The 20,675-nt window shown below is 61.4% G+C and overlaps 1 protein-coding gene across 16 annotated transcripts in view; it reads left to right on the top strand.

Annotated features, from left to right (window-relative positions):
• The window catches only part of ST3GAL4 (ST3 beta-galactoside alpha-2,3-sialyltransferase 4), a 54,521-nt gene that overhangs the window by 8,757 nt on the left and 25,089 nt on the right, over window positions 1-20,675 (top strand). For 3 of the 16 annotated variants that reach the window (XM_068916700.1, XM_068916713.1, XM_068916714.1), the window contains exon 2: window positions 17,219-17,294. The exons of 1 other annotated variant lie outside the window; for it this stretch is intronic. In XM_068916700.1, coding sequence (XP_068772801.1) covers window positions 17,242-17,294 — 53 coding nt within the window. In that variant the 5' untranslated portion in view covers window positions 17,219-17,241. Of the gene's footprint in view, window positions 1-3,707; window positions 3,842-10,122; window positions 10,833-15,235; window positions 16,367-16,813; window positions 17,112-17,218; window positions 17,295-19,185; window positions 19,742-20,397; window positions 20,482-20,675 lie in introns of those variants that run through there. 12 more of the 16 variants (XM_068916706.1, XM_068916707.1, XM_068916697.1 and 9 more) reach the window with 10 other exon arrangements.

Raw genomic sequence — 20,675 nt, 5'->3', positions numbered from 1 at the left:
TGGCTGTAGTGCTCCTCTGGCCAAGCTAGAGTAACATCCTCTGTCTGCTCTGAGATGCCTTCCCAGCCTTGGGTGCAAAAGCTGATGTCTCCAAGGGAAGATTTTCATCTCCTGCTGGGCTCGGCGCTCCTGAGGGTTTCCGTGCTGAGAAAGGATAGTCCAAGGGTGTCTCTCCGTCTTGCGCTTGGTGGGACGGGAGAAGCAGCGGCTGCTCGGGAAGCCCCGATCTTGCTCACCTGCAGTTCGTGTGATAATCCCGTCCTCCCCTTGCTTAGCATCGTCTTGCCTGTCAAGGCTGGGGGGAGGCTCTTCTGTGGCCGACACGGTGCGGACCTTTGGGGACTGTGTCGCTTTTCACGTCCCTTGTAACGACTGATGCTCGGAAGCGGGAGAGAGCCTGGCCCGCTGGTCCATGGACGCGGCGCTCCCCTGGGACGTGCAGTTGCAAGCCCCAGGCTTGAAAGCTCTTGATGGGCTGGAAGAACAACCTTGGTGGCTTCTGCAAACGTGTCGCAAGAAGCATTGGTGCTTACTAATCAGTACCAGGCAGGAAGGAGGTGATGTTTCTCCACAGATTCATCAGCTCCGTTCTGCTTCCAGGTACAAAGCACGCTGCAAAGCTCGGTCTGGCTTAGCTGGGCCAGGCTAGCCTGGAGCCCACACCATGCTTGGGGACCTGGCCTGGATCGTGCGTGCCTCGGCAGCGCGCTCGGGGACAGGGGGCTCTTCTCTGCGCGCGGCCAACGCGGCCTGCTGAATCCGGGCTCTGCGGCCGCGTGTTTTGAGGGAGACTACCTTGCCGCCTGCTGCAAGCCCAGCCTGGGGTCGTCGTTGCTCGCAGAGAGAAGCGAGGCTCTCCGAAGAAGTGTTTACGCAGGAGATTAAGGTTTATACCCTAGCTAGAAGGTTGTTTTTAAAGACGCAAAGCCAGGGGAGGACTCCTTCTGCCACCGCGCCTGTAAACCTATATCAACAAATGTAGGGAAAGATTCGTCTTTTTGCAAAGCAGGGAGCGTAGGCGCGCCCTCGTGGGTTTGACAGCAAAGCTGTATCCAGGTGGGAACGAGGGGGCTGTCGACTTCCTTTCGCAGCGGTTTGTTATGGTTTTCCTAGGTTTAAAAGTCTGTATTAAGGCCTTTTCCGCTGGTTGTCTGAAAGAGCCTTTAACCTGAGCTCACGCCATTGGAATTCCCTTCTGCGCCTGGGAGAGGCTCTTAACTTCGGATCGCTTCCAGATGCCGTTTCCAGCTGCTCCTCCTGCTACAGCGTCTCCGCGCCGCCACTGCATCCCGGCGCCTCGCAAAACCCCTCCGCCGGCGAAGGCCTGTCCCCCCCCGCCGGCTCCCGCCAGCCTCAGGACGGCTCTCCGGGCTCCAGCGGAGGCGAATAGGGTCTTGCAGCGTTCACGTCGCCCCGTGCAAGAGTGCTGGGGCGGGAGCCCCAGGGGCGACCGGCGCGCCGCGCGGGGGGCGTCTCTGAGCCCCGGGAAGACGCTGTTCCGCCGGTGGCGGCGGTGATGCGCGGGGCCGGTCGGCCCTGCCTCGGACCGGTGGGCTCACGAGGAGACTGATCTGGGGGGGCTGGTGAGACGCAGCGAGCCGCCTGCCGGGGGTTTGTCGGTCCGTCGAGGTTCCCGGCCGGCCGTGGTGTAGACGGGCCCCCCCCTCGGCCCGGCGCGGAGCGGGAGCAGCCCCGTCTCCCTGGGGACCCTGCCTCCGGCGCGCTGCCCCCCGCTCTTCGCCCCAGCTCCGGCCGTCGCCGTAGAGGGAGTTTCCACCCTCGCCTGGCGATGCCTGAGGAGCAAGTCAAAGGCCCGAGAGCTTCGGGACCTCCGCCGGGAGGGGACCGAGGAGGTTCCCGCCGGGGCTGGAGCACCTCCGCCGGGTGCGCGAGCCGGGTCCCGGTGCAGGCTGGGGTTGGGGGCGGCTGGAGCGGTCCTGCCGCGAGCTGGGGGGGCCGCGCCAGAGCTGCTCTCCTCCTCCGTGGGCCGGGCGAGCAGAGCCCCGAGCTCCACCTGAGCTCGCTGCGGTCTCTGGGCCGGCGCTGCCTTGTCCCCTCTCCGCTCCCCGGGGAGCTGAGGCGCTGCCGGCCCCCGGCCGGCTCCGCAGCGCTCTGGCGCTGGTCGCTGTTGGCCCCTGGTCCCTCCAACCGGGAGGTCACCACCAGCTGGCCACCGCTCGAGCCACCTCGAGCGGATCTCGGCGGCTTCTGGTGACCCCCCAGAGCCACGTTCCCGTCGTCCGTCCGCGCGGGGCTGCCGACGCCCCCGTCGTCCACGTAGCGATGGCTGGTGCGGGCCCTCCTCCGTCCCCAGGGTGGTGGGGGAGGCTTCTCATCTTCGTTAAGGCTCGTTAGGGGCAGCGCGGTGGTGACACGAGCTCGGCGTGGCCGCTGGAAGAGCTGTGACTTGCGACAGCTTTGGGGGTAAGAGGGGACCCGTTTCCCCGTCTTCCTGCGTCCCCGGGCTCCCTGGAGCGGCCTTCAATGGCCTGAAGGGCCCCATCCAAAGTTTGGTGGTTTTTTTTTTTTTCTCCCTTTCAGTAAGTTTTTGAGCAGGTTTGGGAGCGCTTTGTTATGTGTTTCTAGCTCCTCTTTTCTCCCCTTGCTCCTCAGCTCGGTTTTGCCCTTGGCAGGGCTGGGGGAAGTGGTGGTGGTGGTGGTGAGTGAAGAGGTACTGAGCAGATCTGGAGAGGCTCATTTTGTGTTTGGAAGCCAGAAGTTGAAGTCTGAGGCTTTTCCCAGAAAGCTGGAAGTTTTGCAAGATCGCAAAATTCTGCAGAGCGGCCCCACCCCCCCCCAAAAAAAAAAAAAAAACCCACAACCAAAAACAAAAACCCAAAACCCCGTGCCGTTTCTCCAAAACCTGGGCTGGAGCCTCCCGCTCGTCTCCAGCGCGAGCTCCCGCACGGCCCCCCTCGCCTGCCCGCTTCCGTGCTACGCGCCGCCGCTCGCCGCCGGCCCCTTCCCAAAAGCGCCGCACGCTGACTGCGCAAAGAGGGGCGAAACGGGGCGGGAGCCGGGGATGCTGCGCGGCTCGGCGCGCCTGAACCCCGTCCCTCCCGCGGGGGCAAACTTGCGCTGCTGCCCTTTTCGCTGGCAAGGCGAAACCTTTCGGCGTCTCCCCCCCGCCTCGCATCGCCTTTCCTTTTTTTTTTTTTTTTTTTTCCCCCATTTCGGCGTGTGTGATGTGTCCTCGTTTATTATTTTTTCTCTCTTTCCTGCCCCCCCCTCAACCTGCTCTGTTTGTTTTGCTCGGAAACTGCAGGCGAGCCCTTCGGCGGGCGGGGGCAAACGCCACCAAATCCCCGTTTGTTTTGCGTTTCGGCCGGCGGATCTCTCCGCTGCTTTGAGAGCCAAAGAGCCTGCAGGCCTGCCAGGGACAGCTAAGCTGCTAGTAAAACAGCCTTTAATTGCGGCGATAGTGAAGGAGATGATTCCCCTGGCCCGCGTTCGGCTCGCTTTCCGTCGTTTCGCTTCCGTTGCAGCTGGATTTTGCCTTGCCGGCGCGTCAGGCCCATCTTGCACTGGAGAAGCGCCCTTCTGGTGGCCGGAGGGGTCTCTCGGCCGCGGCGATGCTCTCGGCGATCGCGGGAGCCGAGGGAAGCGCGGGTTTAAGCGAAACGCCGCCTTCCCCTCGCTGCGTTAAACCGGCGAACGAGGCAGCGAGGGAACAGAGGCGGGAACGGGGCCAAGGAATGGAAAGTCCTTGGGCCCGTCCCCGTATGATAACCGCTTCTGCTTTAACCAAAAAAAAAAAAAATAGTCACAAAGAAACGTCTGTTCATGCAAATACGGGCTCAACAGGTTTGCTTTCCAGCTTCAGCCTGTGCAGCGAGCTCTGGTATTTCGGCCGGGGGGCAGCGGCGGCCGGGGGGGGGGGGAAGCAGAGAATGGAAAATAGCCCAGCTTTCAAAGTGCGCTATTTATGCAACAAAAATGTGATTTGTCCTTAAGATATTACGGGCCTGTTTCTTCCACTGCCTTTTCTCGCAGGACAATTGCAGCGCTGTAGCTTTTCGTTCTGGCTGTTAAGCTTGTGTGTTGCACGGGGCCGAGATGGGCGATAAGGGCGGCTCGTCACCCGGGCTGGAGGCGGCTTGAGGAGCTTCCCCACGGCGGCGGCTGTGCACAACGGCTTGGCGCGCGCGCGGGGGGCTTCGGGGCTCTGGAGCCCTCGGCGGCGGTGCGATACGTCTCGAGGAGCAGCTGATAGCGTGTTAGGGCAAGCGACGCCTCTCCTCGGAGGAAACCTCAGGCGCGCGGTTTCCCAGGCGGACGTAAGGCCCTGCGATAACAGGTCACGCTTGCAGGGAGCTATCTGGCTTCCTAGGCTCCGGGCAGCTTTCCGAGCGATTTGCTTGCGCTTGCGTCGTTAAGCGGGGCTGCGTCTAGGAGCCTGAGTGCTTTTTGTTGTTGGCAGCTTAAAAAAAGCTCTCCTGCCGGCGGCAGAGACCGCAGCGCAGCGAGCAGACGCGACTCCTTGAAGTCAGGCGCCGGGGAGCAAGCTCGTCCGGTCGCCAGGCTGCCGCTCTGCGTGGCCGCGTCGCCTGGGCGCGTTGGGGCTGGGACCCCGGCGGGATTTTGAGCTCCTCTGCGCCAGGGCTCCGACTGGCGCGTGCCCGTCTCTGCGTTGGCGCCGATCTCGGCGCCCCACGGTCTCGCTCTGGTCCTCCCACCTTGACTTGGGCTTGGGTGCGCAGGGCAGGTCCCGTAAAAAGGATAAGTGCTGAGGGCTGGAGAAGATCCTGCGTTGCAGCTGCTGCTGTCGGGAGCCAACCGGGCCGCTGTGTCCTCTTGGGCCCCCTTGTCGGCTCGGCTGTCAATGGTTTTGCTTTTCTGCTCCTCTAGCTGTAAACTGAGGTGGGTGCAGCTGTGACACCTCGAAGCGTACCAGACTTCCCGAGCAGTTTCTCTTGAGAGCTGAGGGTCCGTATCAGCCGGTCGGGGGTAAATTCTGCCCCCCGTCTTGCTCCCCACAGCTCCTCTGAGCCCCGGTGTGATGCTGCGACGGAGCCAGAGAGCGGGACCACGTTGGCCCCTTGAGGGGCTGCTCGAAGGACAGCCGAGAGGTTTTCCCCGAATCTCGATTTCCAGGCCGTGTTTCCCAGAACAAAGCTGCTACTTAGGGGTCCCTGGGCATCGGTAGGCACCAGCTCCGGGGTGGTACGTCCTTCAGGTGCACGCGTGGTGGAAAGCACATCAACGGGTGGCTGCGGGGAGGCCTGGAGCCCCTATAACGCCCTGCTGGACCCTCCTACCTGCTCCTCTCGGGGATGTTGTGAGGACGAGTCCCGCTGCAGTTGAATGGCCTGGGCGCGTCCAATGGCCCCGGTAGGTTGTGCTCCGTAGCAGACTTTCAGCCCAGCAGGGAACGGACCCCAACTATTTCCGGCCAAAGTGAGACTCCCTTAACGTCTGCAGCGGAGCAAAGCTGGGGGTTTACAGGGCTTGGCGCTACTGTGGCCGCTTAATTCGCGTGTCTGTAAAGATTACGTGTACAGGTTCAATTGACAGATCATCTGCGTTATGTCAACGCATATTTAAATCGCAGGTATTTGCCTGGATCTCCTCCGAGCATTAGATGTTGGCAGATCACCTGCGGTGAGGGGGATGCTCTTCTCTGCAAACGCAGAGGCGAGCAAGACGTAATTTAGGAGTCGTGGCTAGCTACGGCTCCCTGCCCTCGCAGCTCGCTTCGGGAGCGGTGTCTGTTGCTCTGCTGGAGTTGGCGTAGCCGCTGCTCAACCAGCAGCCGCCCGGCGCTGGGACAGGCGACGGCCCCGAAGCCCCTTGAGCTCATCCCGGAGCGGATGAGCTCGCCCGTCACCTTGCCCCCGTTTTTTGTCCCCGGCCGGAGCCCCGCGGGGACGCCGAGCCGGGCAGGCTCTGGAATACAAAGGACCTTCATTTCCTGCCTGGATTAGTTGCAATATGGCTCGAATTGCCCACGGTAAATCGTGCTGTCGGGGCCCCTGTGAGCGTGCAACGCGGCGCCAGAGGGATGCGGGCTGGGGCGGAGGGAGGCGGCTCTCGCCTCCCTCGCCGTTTCTGCAGCGTGCCGGCCCACCGCGCTGCCAAGAAGGCAGAGCCGCCCAGCGGGAGGGAGCCGGGCGGGTTCAGACGTGGCGCGCTCCCTTGGGACCGCGTCCCCCGAGTCCTCCTCCGCGCGGCCCCTCAACCCAGAAGGCACTTGAGCAAAAAACACGCGCCGCTTTTTTTTCGGGTCCGTGCGCTGGGAACGAGTAGTCGCGCTGGCTGAGGGTAGAAAGGCCGACTGCGGTGAGGAGGGACTCGCGTAGGTGGCACGAAACCCGGCGATACGGCCCGAAACCCGGGGACGGTTAAGAGCCGAGCAGGCCTGAATGGCGCAGATGGGTTTCTTTAGCCGTCTCGCGTGGGTACCTCTCCGCGTGAACCTGGCGCTTTCTGCCCGAACCTCTGCTCCTCCGCCTCGGCGGACTGCGTATACCAGCGATAAATAGAGCTAAGCAAGGCTTGGGGCTCTCGAGATAGCGGGGGGCTTGGAGGAGGCTCCCTGGGGCTGACGTAGCCGGGGAGGAGCGAGGGAGGTCCGTGCCGGGGCTCGCCGAAAGGCGCTCTCCCAAACCGCGGTCGTGCTGCCGCGGTGCCCTTGGCTCCGCAGAGGATGGAGGATCCCAGCCGGCTGTTGTGTCTCTGCCGGTGGTAACGGAGCCGCTGAGGGTCCCGGGAGGAGGCTGTCGGGCAGAGGCCGAGTCGCGCCGGGGTGCACGGCTCCTCCTCGCAGCCTCTCCCTGCTGCGGCCCCCCCGGCTCTGGCAGAGCCCGCTTGCTGCCCCGAAATCCCTCTCCTCGGGTGCACGGATCTGGCCCCCTTACGTCTCGACTTGGGCGAATGAATCGTCTCCGCTCCCTTGCGGACTCGCTGCGGAGGTGATGCGAGGCTGCAAGAGCCGGTGCCTCGCCGCCCGTTGCAGGAGCCGCGCTGGGAAACGGCGCGAGGCCTGTGCGCTGCGCAGGGAAGTGATCGTCTGCAGCTCGACACGGAGATGGCGACCAGCCACGGGGGAAAAATAACAGCAATCAGTTCCCAGCTCTTCCAGCCCGAGCTCGAAATACCCGCTTTCGGCGGATGCTGGATCCTCTGGGAAGGCTGTGCCGCCGACGGCTTCGACCGGCCCCTGACGTCCTGCTGCTACAAGCGCCGCGCCGAGCTGCAGAGCCCGCAGGAGTCCCGCTTCGCTCGGCGCCGGCTGGCCTCGGCCCAGCGGCCTTCAGGGAGGCTGGGAACAGCCGTCCGGCCCGGGGGAGGCTGAGCAGGAGCGTGGCTCTGCCAGCGTGCACGCGTCGCTGCAGGGGAGGAGGGAATAGCCTGGTCTCTGCCTCCCGCGATGAGGAGGAGGACGGCGGCCCTTTGACAGCGCGGGAAAGCCTGCTGGGGCGCGCCGAACCGCTTTCTCACGGTGCCTGGGGAAAGGGTGAAGGCTCTGGCCCCGGAGGGCTTTAAACCAGGGTGGATGCATGTGCCGGGGGCTAGACCAGGCTGGTGCGCAGGGCCCCGTCGTCTTAGGATTCATCGCGTGGACGTCGCCTGCGGAAGGCGGCGGCGGCGGCATCCTTAGCGTTGCAAATCCTCCCTTACCCGCGGTCCGCGCGCGGCCTCCCCCTGCGCCCCCGGGCGAGTTTGAGCTCGCCGGTCGATACGGGGAAGGCCTGCTGCCTCCCCTGCTTGGTGCAGGGCAGGGTTGGCTCTTCGGGGCGCCCGCTCCCGCGGCAAGGCGGCGGCGCCAAGGGACGCTGCGGGAGCCGAGGCCGAAGGACGGCAGGAAGTAGGAGCCGGGAGGCTGCCGTGGCGGGGAATCGGGGCAAGCCGAGCCCGGCCAAACCGCGAGCGGGCGCTGGAAAGGCCGGCCGCCAGCGCGAGGCGCGCGTCCCACGTGCCGATCGGGCGGCCGGGCCGGCTCCCGGAGCAAAACGGATGGAGCAACCCCGGTGGAGGGGAGCGCCGGCGCGCTACGGAGCCGATGGACGGCTCGTCCGTCCCTGCGGTCCTGCCGTGCTCTCCTTGCCTGGGGGCTGAAAACGCCCCCCGGGGCTCCGGCGTCCCCGTCTGTGGGACCTTGCTGACCAGTTGCTCTCGATCCTCGCTGCGAATTTCCACCCTAACGCTGTTCCCGCCTGGTGGACAGCCCCTTTGCGCCCGTGCCCAGCGCTGTCCTGAACGGTTCTCGGCTCTCTTGCTCTGCCTTGTGGCACAGCAAAACTATGTCCTGATGCGAGCAGGATGCCTCCCCGTCTGCCCCTTCCCCTCCGAGTCCTTCTCGGGCATCTTGTGGCTTCAGAGACTTGCACGTGGTCCTTTCTGGACGTTTGCGTTTGTCTAGCTGTGGTGGCCATGAGTTGGGAGAAGGGGTTTCCCGTGCTGCCCTGTTAGCACCCCCTTTCTCTCCTCTCCTGTGTCCCCCACTCTGTGTGTTTCTGGGAACCCCCTCGGTTTCGGGGAAAACAGCCTGGGATGGAGCTGTTTTGCTCGACGCCGTTGGAGGCAGGTGGCCGCTCACCAGCTGGTCCCGGTTTCTTAGGGCCCCTCTTTCTCCAGCTCCGTTCCCTGCCGGCAGCGGTCCGAGGAAGGCCGGGTGGGCTGGCGCGGCCTCGCCGAACTGCCCTTCCTCCGGCATCCCAGCGGGCTCGGAGGCACAAGGCAGCTCTTCCCGTGGAGGCCTCGGCTCTCCAGACGTCCCCAGCTTCTCCCGTGGCGTCACGGTCGGGTCGAGGCGAGTCCTTTCCCACCAGAAAGGTGAATACGGGCGCGTTGGACGGCGCAGTCACCGTTTCGGCTGGAGGACGCGTCGCCGGGACGCCGATCGATCGCTCCGGGAGAGATCCGGGACCCTGGCGGGCGCTCTCCTGCCCGTCCGTCCCGTGCGCCGGCTGGGTGGTTGCTTCCTCGCCGTCCCCGCGGCACGCGCAGCTCAGCTGGCCCGACGCGCAGCCGCGCCGTGGAGTTAAGTGCTTTAGTAGGAGCTCTCGGGGGAGAGTTCAGCCTCGCTAGCGAATCCCGTAATTCACGGCTCTAAATAAAAAGGCTCCTTGCTGGCAGCGACTTGGAGGCAGGGAGCGAAGCGATCCGCCGGCTCAAAGAGCTTAGCGCGGTCGGATCCAGGTTGGCTCCCGCCTCGGCGAGGACCTCGCGTTGCCTTTGAACCGGGCTAACCGGGAAGCCTCGCACGACCATCCTCTTTTCCCAGGTGCCGTACCGAGAGCGGCCGAAAGGCGGCCTTGCGTTAGGGCGGGTGAGACTCGGCGGTGGCGGGCTGAGGTTTGGGGCTTGGCGTCGCTTCGCGCTCCACACCGTGATGAAAAATAGCGCGGCTGGCGGCCGTTTCCACCTCGGTGCCTCGCTCTTTGAATCTACCCTACGACCTGATCTAACGGGCCGGAGAGATCGGCTTGGCAGGACGCGCCCCGCGCGCGGGTCCCTGCCCCGTCCTTGCGGCCCCACTCGTGGCTCGTCTCCTCGGGTTAACGGGCGTCTGCCGAGCGCCTCGTGCGGCTGCGCGGGGTTCGAGACCGTGCTGTCCTCGGGGTCGCCTGCTGTAACCACGTTGTCCCCAGGTGCCGCTGGACCCCGGCTGCCAAATCCTCTCCCTAGGCAGGATGCGTTACGGCGGCGGGGCAAAGAGGAGCCCTCGCTGTCGGTGCGTCTCCCGGCCTCGGTTGCCCCGAAGCTTGCACTACGGCTGGCAGGGAGAGCAAAGCCCGGCGGGACCACCCGCGGCAAGCTCGACGGCGAGCAGAGGCTGGGGCTGGGGCGCACGCTCTCCCCGCGCTCTCGCTCCAAAGGGCCGAATGCAAAAGGAACGGGGATTCAAACGCGAGAGTTGCTTTGAAAAAGGGGCCTATCCTAAAAAAAAAAAATCTAGGTATTAATTGTAAGCGTGTCCTGGCGTTGCTGTGAAGCTTCCCGGCTTTTCTGGGGCTGACGGAGGAGGCGTCGCGTGATGCTGGACGCTCCTGACGGCGTTTCCTTCGGACAGGGCATCGCAGGCGCAGGGGAAGCGGTCCTTTGTAACCCTGCGTTGTTTCCCGGTCGCTGCAGATTTCCTGGAAAACACGAACTTGGCCATCTGTTGTGCAAGCCCGGTAATCTCCGTAAACACTGAGAAGGTCGAACGCTCTGCCAGTTCTGTGGAAACGCCGCCGAGTCCGGGGCTGGGCTCCTTCTGCCAGTGTAAGTTGGCGGGTCTCCCTTACCCACGAGCTAAGGGACCGTCCGCTGGAGGACGGAGGTTGGGAGAGACTCGGTCCGCTGGAAGCAGGAACCGTTCGTTCGCTGGTGGAGAGACCCTCACGCTGGCCGCTAAAGGCAGATGCACCGAACTGAGACTGCCTCCGTGCTGCTGAAGGGACTCCAGTGAGCGACATCCTTCCTCGGGGGAAAGGCGAGTCCCGGCGTTAGGTGACTTCTCCAGATCGGTTTTAATTGAACCGGAAAGGAGAATCGTGTCTCGAGAGCGCAGGTTTGTCCCTGCTGCTTGAAAAAGCGTGTTGGCAGTTCCATGGAGTTTGAACGGACGGCGTGTTAGAAGTGGAGGAAGGACGATGGAGAACAACTGGAGCAACCTGACCGACCTCATCTGATGGTCCAGCAGCTCCACCACACCGACTTCCCTCGAGGGGAGTTTTCAGGATGAGGCGTCAGGCGTTTGGCAGCTGCCCCAAAGTCTCCCTTCCCCTGCGGGTGACGCTCAGAAAATCCTGTGGGCGTCGTGGAGGGGACAGTGATTTGCACCTGGTTGGATGCAGGAGGCCCTTCGTGGCAGCCGGGGTCTCTTGCGGTGCGAGATCCAAAAAGTGAGTTGAACGGGAGGGAGCTCTCTGGCTGCGTGCTGAAACGTTTCTGCTGCCTGCAGAGCGCGGTCGGCCAGAGGCACGTCCAGTTTTGGGGCGGATTTCTGTCGGGTTCCCTATCTTATTTGCTCTCTGTGGAGAAACACGGTGTTTGCATCTTTGATGTGAATCTCTGGCTTTTGCCAGTCCCTCTTGGGATACATCCAAATTGTATATGTTCCCCTTCCGTAGGGGAGGCTGAGGAAGGGGTCCAGCTTGCCGGAGGCACTTGGGCTACACGAGCCGAATGCGGCCCGGTGGGAGGGCATCGTTGCAGGGCACGGTGGGCGCTGTTGCTGGTTGTCACCCGCTCCGCCCGGTGCTGGCTGCAGTCAAAGATGTCTTTTCCTGCCAGAGATCATCTCTCCTCCCTTTCTGGCTCCCTCAGAGGCCTTTTCTGCTCCCAAGCATCTGCCAAACCTTTTCCCTTCTGCCTGACCGAAGCAGCTGGGCTCCATCTCTTCCACTTGGGTCCTGTCATCCAGAGCCTCCCCGTCTGCTGGGGAAAGACCGAGGTCCTCGGGATGCTCTGTCTCACCGCCAGCTGTTGCCGTGGGGCTGTTTCCTTTTGGACCCAGTGTTTATTTTGCTGAGGCCGTTATCGAGCACGGACAATTGTGTTTCCGTCTCTCTCCTCCCAAGGGCGCAGTTTGGGCTGGGCACCCGAAACCGGAGCTGCTTCACGATGCATCGTTGAGGGAAACCTCTTTCCCTTCCCTTTCTCAGGGTGGCTGTTAGGACAGGTTTTCTCCCTGCTTGAGCTGCAGCAAGAGGAAATCTTTTACCCTGCTTAATTCCTGCCCCCCCTCCCCACTTCAGACACATACTCTGGAGCAGCTGTACAAGATACAGCTTGTTTTAAATCAAATGCAGATTTTTTTTTTTTTTGAACAATCCCCCTGTTCCTAAGCTGCGGAATAAACAAGAAATAGCCAGCCAGCCGCCCGCCTCTCCCAACCGCTCAGCTAGCTCAAACAAGGTCCTGTAACCTCCTGGCGCTCTCCTGGCTCACCACATCTTTTCTGCTGGCGTGGAACAAATAGGTGTCCCAACCTGTTGAGAGATACCAAGACCCTAAGCTAAGGGTGCTGGACAGTCCACGTGGTGCTAAGGGAAGGGGTCTGTTGAGTCCAAGGGTTTCCTGCACCCCTCACACCCGGCTCCGTCCTGTGTTGGGAGAGCGGTGAAGCGATGCCTGTGCTGGTTTGGTGATGCGGTGCTGCAAAGAGGGCCCTGCTCGCGTCTTCATGCGCACCATGAAGGTTTTGGCTGCGGTTCTCCAGGCCAGATGAAGTTGCCCCCCTGTCCTGGCCACACTGGCAGTAGGAGTTATTTACCTGGCTGCCTGGGGTGGGGGGTGGTGGTTTAGCATTGTTCCTCTAAGCGTTAATCACAGCTCATGGTGGAGGTGGGCTTCTGGTCGAGGGAGCTATTTGGTCTCTCCTGGTGTGGGAGAAGGTGCACAGCAGCCTCGCAGGTCTTGTAACACCCTCTGCTTGCAGAAACGTCCCCCCAGGGACGAAAGCGCGGCTGTGATTGCTTTCTGCGTCAGCTCTTGGGGCTGTGTCACGGCCAGGTGAGGTGAGGAAGCCTCCTGGATCTGCAGGGCTGTGAGCCAAAGACTTGGCCAGCTTTACTAGCTCAGATGCACAGTGGCTGTGTGAGCTACTGGCTGGCTTCCCCAAACCAGAAAGGACTTGTGCCTGAATCCAAGCTTCTTTCCAGGCATGGCTTTGTACTTCAAAACCATAGGCACCTCGGCGGCACGTCAAGCAAAAACATTTCTGCCCACCCCGGGCTCCTGCTCCCAGATGGGTCTCCTGCGGCACGCAGCCTTAGTGCTGCCTTCAGCAGCTCTTCAGCTCGGCCTTTTGTAGGGAAAACCTTCTCCCAGCCAGGCCAAAATACCAGCGGGACCAGCTTCCTCTCATCGTGTGAACGGGCTGGCTGATGTGCCCACGCAGCTCTGCTTCCCTGATGCAATGTTTCTTTCCAGGGGAAGGATGTGGCATAAAGCTAGGGCGATTGCTTGTCCTTCTGCTTGGCTTCTTGCCTGGTCCAGCCCTGCTCCCAAGGACATCTGCGAAAAGCCAACCCTCGGACATGCTCAACATTGGGAGATAAGTACCAAACCTTGCTGATAGGAGAAACAATCTCGGAGCCGCTCAGTAATTTCCTTCCCCCTTCTTTGCATGGGTAAATACACTCTCGCTTTCCTCAAGTGGGGATCTAAAATTAACCAGGAATTGCGCAAGAGAAAAAATATGCCACCCTTAAGCCGCCTCTTCTAGTCTGTGTCTGCGTGCTTTGGGGAAGGCTCACATCGTATCAACGCCGCCGGCAATTACAGTATCTCTTGCAGTTGCTTTTCTCAGTTGCAAGGAGCTGGAGGAGATACAGAACGGGGCATCGAAAGAATTAGGGAGCCTTGCCTCGCTCCTGGGGAAGGTGAGGGCTCCCGCGCGTGCTCGCTTGCAAGGCGGCCCCTTGGCCAGGCTGGGAACGTGCCCGCGGGCGAGCGCGCACCACGAGGGTTTCTGTCTGCGCGGGGCTCCTCCGCGGTCGCGGAGGACGTGCGGGCACGGCTGGCCTCTCCCGGGAGAGGACGCGGTGCTCTGTACCGCGGGCGGGCTCTCCGCCGCTTCCTGCCCCCCTGAATCTGAGAGCGGTGCCAGGAAAGGGAGAGTTGCTACCCGCAGCGCGAGGCTGGAGCCTGAACGGCGCGCGGTGAGTCTCGTCGCCCGGTGGCGATGCCGGCGGGACGCTCCGGGGGCCACCGCATCGCGGCAGGCTCGGCGGACGCCTGTGCCTTGCCGAGGCCGGGATGCAAGCTGTACCTCACGGGGGGAGCCTTTAAGATGTGGTGGTCACAGGGCTTGGGGCAACGAGATACACAAAGGGAAAAGTTAATTATTTAACACCGTTTATTCAGCGAGATCAGTTACTGGCTCCTGCTGATGTCCTTGCTCTTTTTTTTTTCGTTTGGCGCGTAGTCACTTTTGGCCCCTTCTGATGAAGCTTTTGATTTTCCTGACTCCGACCTCCAAACCCTGCTGTTCGGGAGAGCCGTCGTGGACTCCTCAAGATCCACGTCCCATCCAAGTGTCCACTTTCCAGCTGGGGTTGCTGGTTCTTGTCTGAACCAGAGCCTTGACTTATTGGACTTGCTCCCGTATTTGTGGTGTGTTGAAATACAGGTAAACGCTAGGGTGTTATAGAGTGGGAGATGTTTGCTGAAGGGTTTTCAAATGTTAAGGGTGTTGTAAATCTTCTCTATTTTGAACTCTCAGAGTTCCTCCTCGGAAACATCTCTTCTGTTTTGGCTGATGCAGAGAATTGCAACTCTGCATGGAGCGGAATGGAAACCTTGGGCACTTTGGCTCTTTGCATAGCAGGAGATGGAAAAAACAGAGCGGGCCTTGACTGAAAGCAAAGGGAAGAAAGGCCTTTTTGTTCGGATGCTTTTGAAATGGGCTGTTCCGTCACCGTTGGAATTCTTTTTTTTTTCCTCCAAAATTTAATTTCGCCAGAATTGACCTAATTTCATGAAGTGTTTTGGTTTCGATAGAACGACGTTTTCCAATGGAAAACTCTTCAGTTGCGGTTTTCCAGGCTGGCTTTCATATTAGCACTTCTCCTCGGGATGTGAAACGGAAAGTCTTCATCGATGCCTTTTGGGTAAGACTTGCGTTACCCCTTGCGAGAAGTCGCCGTCTCTCGGTCCTGCTGTGACATGTTCCTGCCGGCCCGCTCTGAGCCAGTGGCTGCCTACACAAGTGCCCTAGGGCCTCTTTGTTTATCAGCCTCTGGGGCCGGAGGCTTTAAATGCTGCTGAGCTTGGGTTTTTTGCTTTGTTTTAGGTTTTTTTATGGTGTTCAAAGGGTACAAAGCACAGAATTGTTGGAATGAGGCCCTGGGATGGCTCCTGACCCGCGCGCGGTGCACAGGCTGCTAGCGTTTGCTAAGCACCGTCCCCTGCTCAGGGTCCCGGTAGGTGCTGGATCTGAGCAGCCACCTTTTGGGTGGCTTGGGTGACCTGCTTGTATTGAGTTGCACTTTTGGGACCTGATCACAACTTTGGTGGCTTTTGCATCCAATATGAGAATCAGAGGCATTAAATCATGCCAGTGAGAGCCAGGTTCAAAATAAGTAACAAGTAGGTCGTTACACAGCAGTTGAGGGAGGTAGAAGTTAAATCAAACGTGGGTTTGTGGGGGCAAGCAGGCAAGGAGGCGGAAGAAGAATCAACTGCAGCTTCCGTACGTGCTAAAATAGGTCACAGACCGTGGGGCCGGGCTGAGTTGCTTTTTAAGCACGTTTTTTGGGGGGGGGGGAAGAGCTGTGATTTTTTTGCTGCTCTCCAGCAGTGTGGGTGTGCATCTGTCCTGCTCCAGCGCTCTGCTTGCAAATACATGGAGAAGAGCAAAGCGGTGCGGCAGCAGCCAGCTTGTGCTCTCCTGACCCACTAACCAAGAGAGCTGGAGATGGGAACGGGCCGATTTAATGTTGGTTCTTGCTGTAGGATGGTTTATGTCTCTCAGCGAGTTTCCCGGCTAGGGCTAAAGGCTCGCTTACAAGTGCGATCTTTGCTTTTCCCCACGGCCTTGGACAACTCCAGGCCTCTCAGACTTGCTAGAGCTTAATTTCCTGGAGCTAACCCAGACCGAGGGGATGCACAGTGAGGGGCATATAATTTGCCAACAGGCAGCTGCTGTGGCCACCAAGAAAGCCTCAGTCCCAGGCACTGAAAAGGCCAGGTCCCACAGGTGATGGGGACTGGCTCGTTGTCCCCTTTCCCCCACCTTGCTCCTCGTTCAGGTTTACCCAGGCTGGACCGAGCAAGATGCAGAACAGCTGCTCCTGCTCTGTGCCGGCTGCAAAAAAAGCAGCTTTGCTCTTGCAAGCAACACAGCAAAAGCGTTTCTGCACATGGAAACTTCTTGGCGCGGGTATCCTCTCTTCCCCAAATTATAGCAGAGAGTCTAATAAAAGATACTGTGGTGGTGTTGTCTGAGGCGAAGATGTCTAGATTGGGGAAAGAGAGGCCAGCTGCAGAGACGTAAGATTAAGTAGGCTCCAAGTTGGACTGGGCTGAAAACCCCGGTGAGTAAAACGCAGCTCGGTGCAGCGCCGTGGGGGGTTTGGGGAAGCGGTTAGCCTCTTTCCTGAGCCGTTCCTCGCCTGGAAAGGGGCCCTGCTAGCTCTCCTGCGAGCCTTATTTAACGCGTCTGCGTTTGTAAGCGTCTCCTGCTGCAAGAGCGTGCTGGTGATGTAGCGTCTTGCGGGGTATGGAGAGGTGAAAAGACTGTTTTGGAGCTATTTGGTGGCTGAGCTAGGGCAGCATCTAGGAGTTTTACTCCGAATTGTTGCTTCTTGCTGCTTTATCTGGGACGATGGAGGCTGTAGGGGAAAACTGCAGCTGGGAAACAAGGGCAGCACCCGGAGAAGATGGGAGTGCTGTATTAAATCTCTCGGCGGAGCGTCCCAGGATGCTGTAGGTGGGTGAGGTGGTGCCTGCAGCGAGCCTGGCCTGGCAGGGGGTTGCAGCATCCGTGCCGGGAGCCTCAGCCGAATCCCTCCTTCCCTGGGAAGTCGTTTTGCTGGGTCCCCTGGTGCTTCCCAGCCGGATCCCTGTGCCCGGGGACCCTCATGCTCCCGGGGACCAGGAGATGCTGAGAGCCGTCGCGGGTGCTCTCAGGCCACCACCTGCTTCCTTAAAAGAAGCACGAGCCTGCCAGAGGGGATTTCGGAGAGCAGGGGCCAAGAAGGGCTAGGGAAATCCAGCCGCTGCACAGCGAGCTCCCCCGAGCGCCGGGCTCCGAACTCGCTGCCTTTCCCATCGGTGGGGGGGCGTCTCCTCCTTAAAAGCAGCTCCGACCTTGCCCGTCGCTGCTAACGCTCGAGGAGGTGGGTCGGTTTGTGGGCTCGCAGGACATCCTCTGCGACACGTGATGGCCCGCCACAAAGCAGCCGGGGCATCTCCCCGAGAGCGGCAGTAGCTCTGCGGCCCTCCGGCGCTCTCGGTTTGGCTGGGGTCTGGGGGCCGCCCGTGGCGGGGGCGGCTTTGGGAGCTGCCAGGAGAGATGGAGAGCTGCAGCGGCTGCCGCTGCGAAGGGAAGCTGTGCTGGATGCCTCGAGCTGCCCAAGGGTGTCTCCTTCACCCTCGCTGCCATAAGAGGGTGGGGATTAGCAGGAACTGATTTATCTGCAGGCTGATTACAACTGGAGTTTTTTCTGCCCGTGGTGAGGCACTGGGGTTATTCTGCTCCGAAGCAGAACGAAAGCTAACGTTGCACGCCGCTCATGCGGGACGCTCTCGCACTAAGGGATTTCTCTTTTTGCTTTGCTAGGGGAAGAGAGGATGGCCTTGTAGATGCCCAGCCTGCAGAGGTATCGCCCCCTCTGCCTGGACCGAGAGGACGGACTGTAAGTAGCTGCTGTCTCCTGGCTTCTCGTATCCCCGTCTGCGCCCGGGTCCCCCCAGGCGTGCCCGGCAGCAGAGCGGAGAGCACCGGCCTTCGGTCTCTGCCGTTGCGGGGCTGAACTTCCTGCGCCAAAAGCAGGGCTCTGGAGGTCTCCTGGCCGAGGTGGAGAGCCGCTGCTGCCTAGATGGGGTGGGACCGCGGGCCTGGCCGCTCTCCGCGGACCTCCTGGCTGGGGGTTTGAGGCGGTTTCTGTGAGCGACAGCCAAACCCCGCTCCGGTTTTAGAGAGCCGGTGCTCGAAGCCAGGTTTGCGCCTGCCCAGGAGATCCTCTGCCCTAAAGCCGGGGTAGCGGTTCAGCTGGGGTGCAGCAGCCGGGGATCGCCCTTGGGCCGTCCCAGGGGGAAGCGACAGCCGCTCGGGCACGCGACGCCGAGAGCCGCGTCGTCCTGCCCCGGCGCTGCGGGGTGGTTGCGCCGTTGCCTGCGAACAGGTCGATGGATGGGCTGAGGGAAGCTCAGGGCGCAGGCTGATGCTGCGAGCGTTTCGGAGGGGGATGCTCCCTCTGCCGGGTGGGTTACTGCATGTTCTCCCGTGCCGCTCCGGAAGAAGGGGCGAGCAAACGCAAATGCCTGCTGGCTCGTTTTTCCGCCTTCAAGCAGATCCCACGCGTAAAGCTGACCCGGGAGCTTTGCTTGGGGTGCAAATGGTTGGAAGCACCTTACCTGCAATGCGCCCGCCGCCGCATTCGGCGCGGCGGTGGAGGTGGTATTCTTTAACTGGCGGGCGGACGGAGCGGTAACGTTGGGATGGACTGGGAACGGAGTGCTGCGTCCTCTGGCTCACGCTGCACGTCTGAAAGCAGGTCCTGGGCTAGTTAAACTGGTTTTGTTTCCAGTCCAGAGGCGCGCTTGTCTCCTTGGTGCCTCTTTTAAGAGGGAACGGTAGCAGGATGGTTATGTCTCGCTGCGAGTCCAGGAGGGAGTTCAAACCTCGTGTTGACCCTGCGCTCGATGCTGTCTTGCCTGGGACTGGCCGCTTTGGTGGCAGAAAACTGGGGTGTCAGGCCGGGCACCTGCTGTTGACCGCGCTCGCCCCGTGCCAGCCCGCGTCCTGGCCCGCGCCGACCTCCCGGCGCAGCCTGCGGCGGCCGGAATTTCTCCCGGAAGCAGCAGCCGATCTTCGCCGCCGCGCAGATCCCGACCCGAGTCGGCTCGCTTGCGGGTTCCCCTGGGGCTCGTGGTGAAGCCATCCTGCAGGTTGGCTTCGACCCTGGGTCCCCTCTTAGCTGGCTTGGTCTGCTTGTCCTCCCTTCTGAAAGAGGTGGCTTGGCCCGCTCGACTGCCTACGGGGGGGGGATGATTTTCAGTGCCTGGGAGTGACTCTCCCAGCTCCGATTTCGCCCGGCTGGCAGCTATGTAGCAGAAGGAGCCAGCGGGAAAACACGCAGGGCAACCTTTCCTTGCGTCTGTGGGGTGCTGATGGATGGAGGTGCAGAAATACCTCGAGACCCCGCGGCGGCGGCAGCAGCAAGCTGGTAGCAGGTGTTATAGCAAGCAGGTGTCGGCGCTTCGCAAGCCCCTGGGCCAAATCCGTCTTTGGCCCGGAGGCAGGACGTGGGACGGGCAGATGGGCCTGCAAGGGTGGAATTAACCTGGGGAAACGTCTCGTGGGTTTGTGCTTCCCCCGCGAGGTCTCTTGGCCCCAGTACCAGCCCCCTTGGGCAAAAAGCCTCTGGCAGGGAGGATTCCTCTGGGCTGCCGCTACTGAATGTCGGGGAAGCGCGGCTTTGCAGCCGGCGGCCGCACAGCAGCCTGGCTCAGACAAGCCCCCACCCCGGCTTATTTTTTTAATCTCTTATTTTATTTTTATTTTTTTAAAATCTCTCTGAGAAGTCGTCGGGCCCGCAAGAACTGGCGCGTAGGTACCGGCGTGGAGGAAACGCGCGGGGAAGCCGCGGAGCTGCTCGGCAAGGAAGGAGTAAGGTGGCGTTTTGAGCCCGCAAACAGGCGACGGCGTGAGTCAGCCGGCCCCGGCGCCGCTGCCAGCCTGCAGCGAGCGGGGATGGCAGAGCGGGCAAAGGGGAGGGGGGCGGCGAGGAGACATGCGAGCCGCGGGAGGCTCGGACGTGTCGGCGGGTTGCCTTCTCCGTGCCTTCACCCCAGAGGTGGTTTCTCGGGGGGCTGGTCTGCCCCTCCTGTTGCTCGCGGGGGTGCTGGCAGCCCTCGTGCTTGGACCCCAGGCGCGCGGAGGCGGCCGCCGCGTCGCCGGCCCACGTCTCCCTCGGCTGCCAGCCGTCCCCAGATGACGACCGGCGAGTAAACAGAGCAACGCGGTAACGGCGGCAAACAGATCGGCTGGGTACCCAGCGCCAGGCGGGGAAACCGAGTCCCCCCCGCCGCAGCGGGGCTGGGTAGGGGAGAGCCGTCGCGTCGGCGTCCGAGCGCGCGGGTAAGAGGGCGAAACGGCGCGCGGCGGGGAAGGCGGAGGCGTGAAGTTAGCCGCGGCGTTGCAGCCGGGCAGCTTTCCCGCGGCTCCGAGCGGCCGGGAGCTCCCGGCTGTGCTCGTCCCCCGCCGCCGCCGCTCCGGCAGGGAAGAGCCCCGAGCCAGGCGTTGCGCCGGCTCCTGCTCGCTGCCGGCTGGCCCCGGGGCTGGGAGGCGTCTCGCCCAGCGCTGCGTTAATCGGTTAATTTTTGTCTCTGGCGTGGGTTTGGGGCGCGGGGGAGCTGCTGGGTCGGTGCAGGGGTGACCCCCCCCCCCCCCGCCGTGTCCCGTGGGTACGAGCTGCTGGCTCGCCCCTGCGTTGGGGGCGTTTGGTGCCGCTGTGGCCAGGCCTAAGAGCGGCATGTGAAAACCGGAAGGGTTGGGAGCAAAGCGCTTAATGCCTCGATCCTCCTTAAACAGCTCGGCAAAAAATTCCCTCTTGGTTATAGCAAGCAATATCTTGCACGGAGGATCTTTTTTTTTTTTTTTTAAATAGCATAGGGAAAAGAACAATTAAATCCAACCACTGCTCCAGTAGCAAAGCCTAATTACTGTACAAAGAACCGAGCTGGTACCTTTCACATCCTCAAATGTAATAAAATAAAGCCTAATTAATCAAACAGGAACTGCTACCGCTGCTGTTCTGCAAAGACAGCTCGGCGCTTGAGTGCATGGAGGACCCAGGCGGCTCGCGCGACTCTTGCGAGGTAAGTGCAGGGTGTTTCTGTGAGCAGTCTGACTGTTAACGTGATTAGTGACGATCGTTAGCGGCTTTGACTGCAGAACCTGAAGACGTGGTCAGTAGGAGAGGAGAGAAATGGTGGGGCCTGTGTTTTCCACCCGTTGCCACTCTTCCTCAAAGCAACTTCCCCAAGTTGCTTTTGTGCCTGGCTCAGGTCTG

The sequence above is a fragment of the Struthio camelus genome, chromosome 22, assembly GCF_040807025.1.
Source record: "Struthio camelus isolate bStrCam1 chromosome 22, bStrCam1.hap1, whole genome shotgun sequence".
Classification (NCBI taxonomy): Eukaryota; Metazoa; Chordata; class Aves; order Struthioniformes; family Struthionidae; genus Struthio; species Struthio camelus.
The sequence above is the reverse complement of the archived record's forward strand: the minus strand, read 5'-3'. Positions and strand labels throughout refer to the sequence as shown.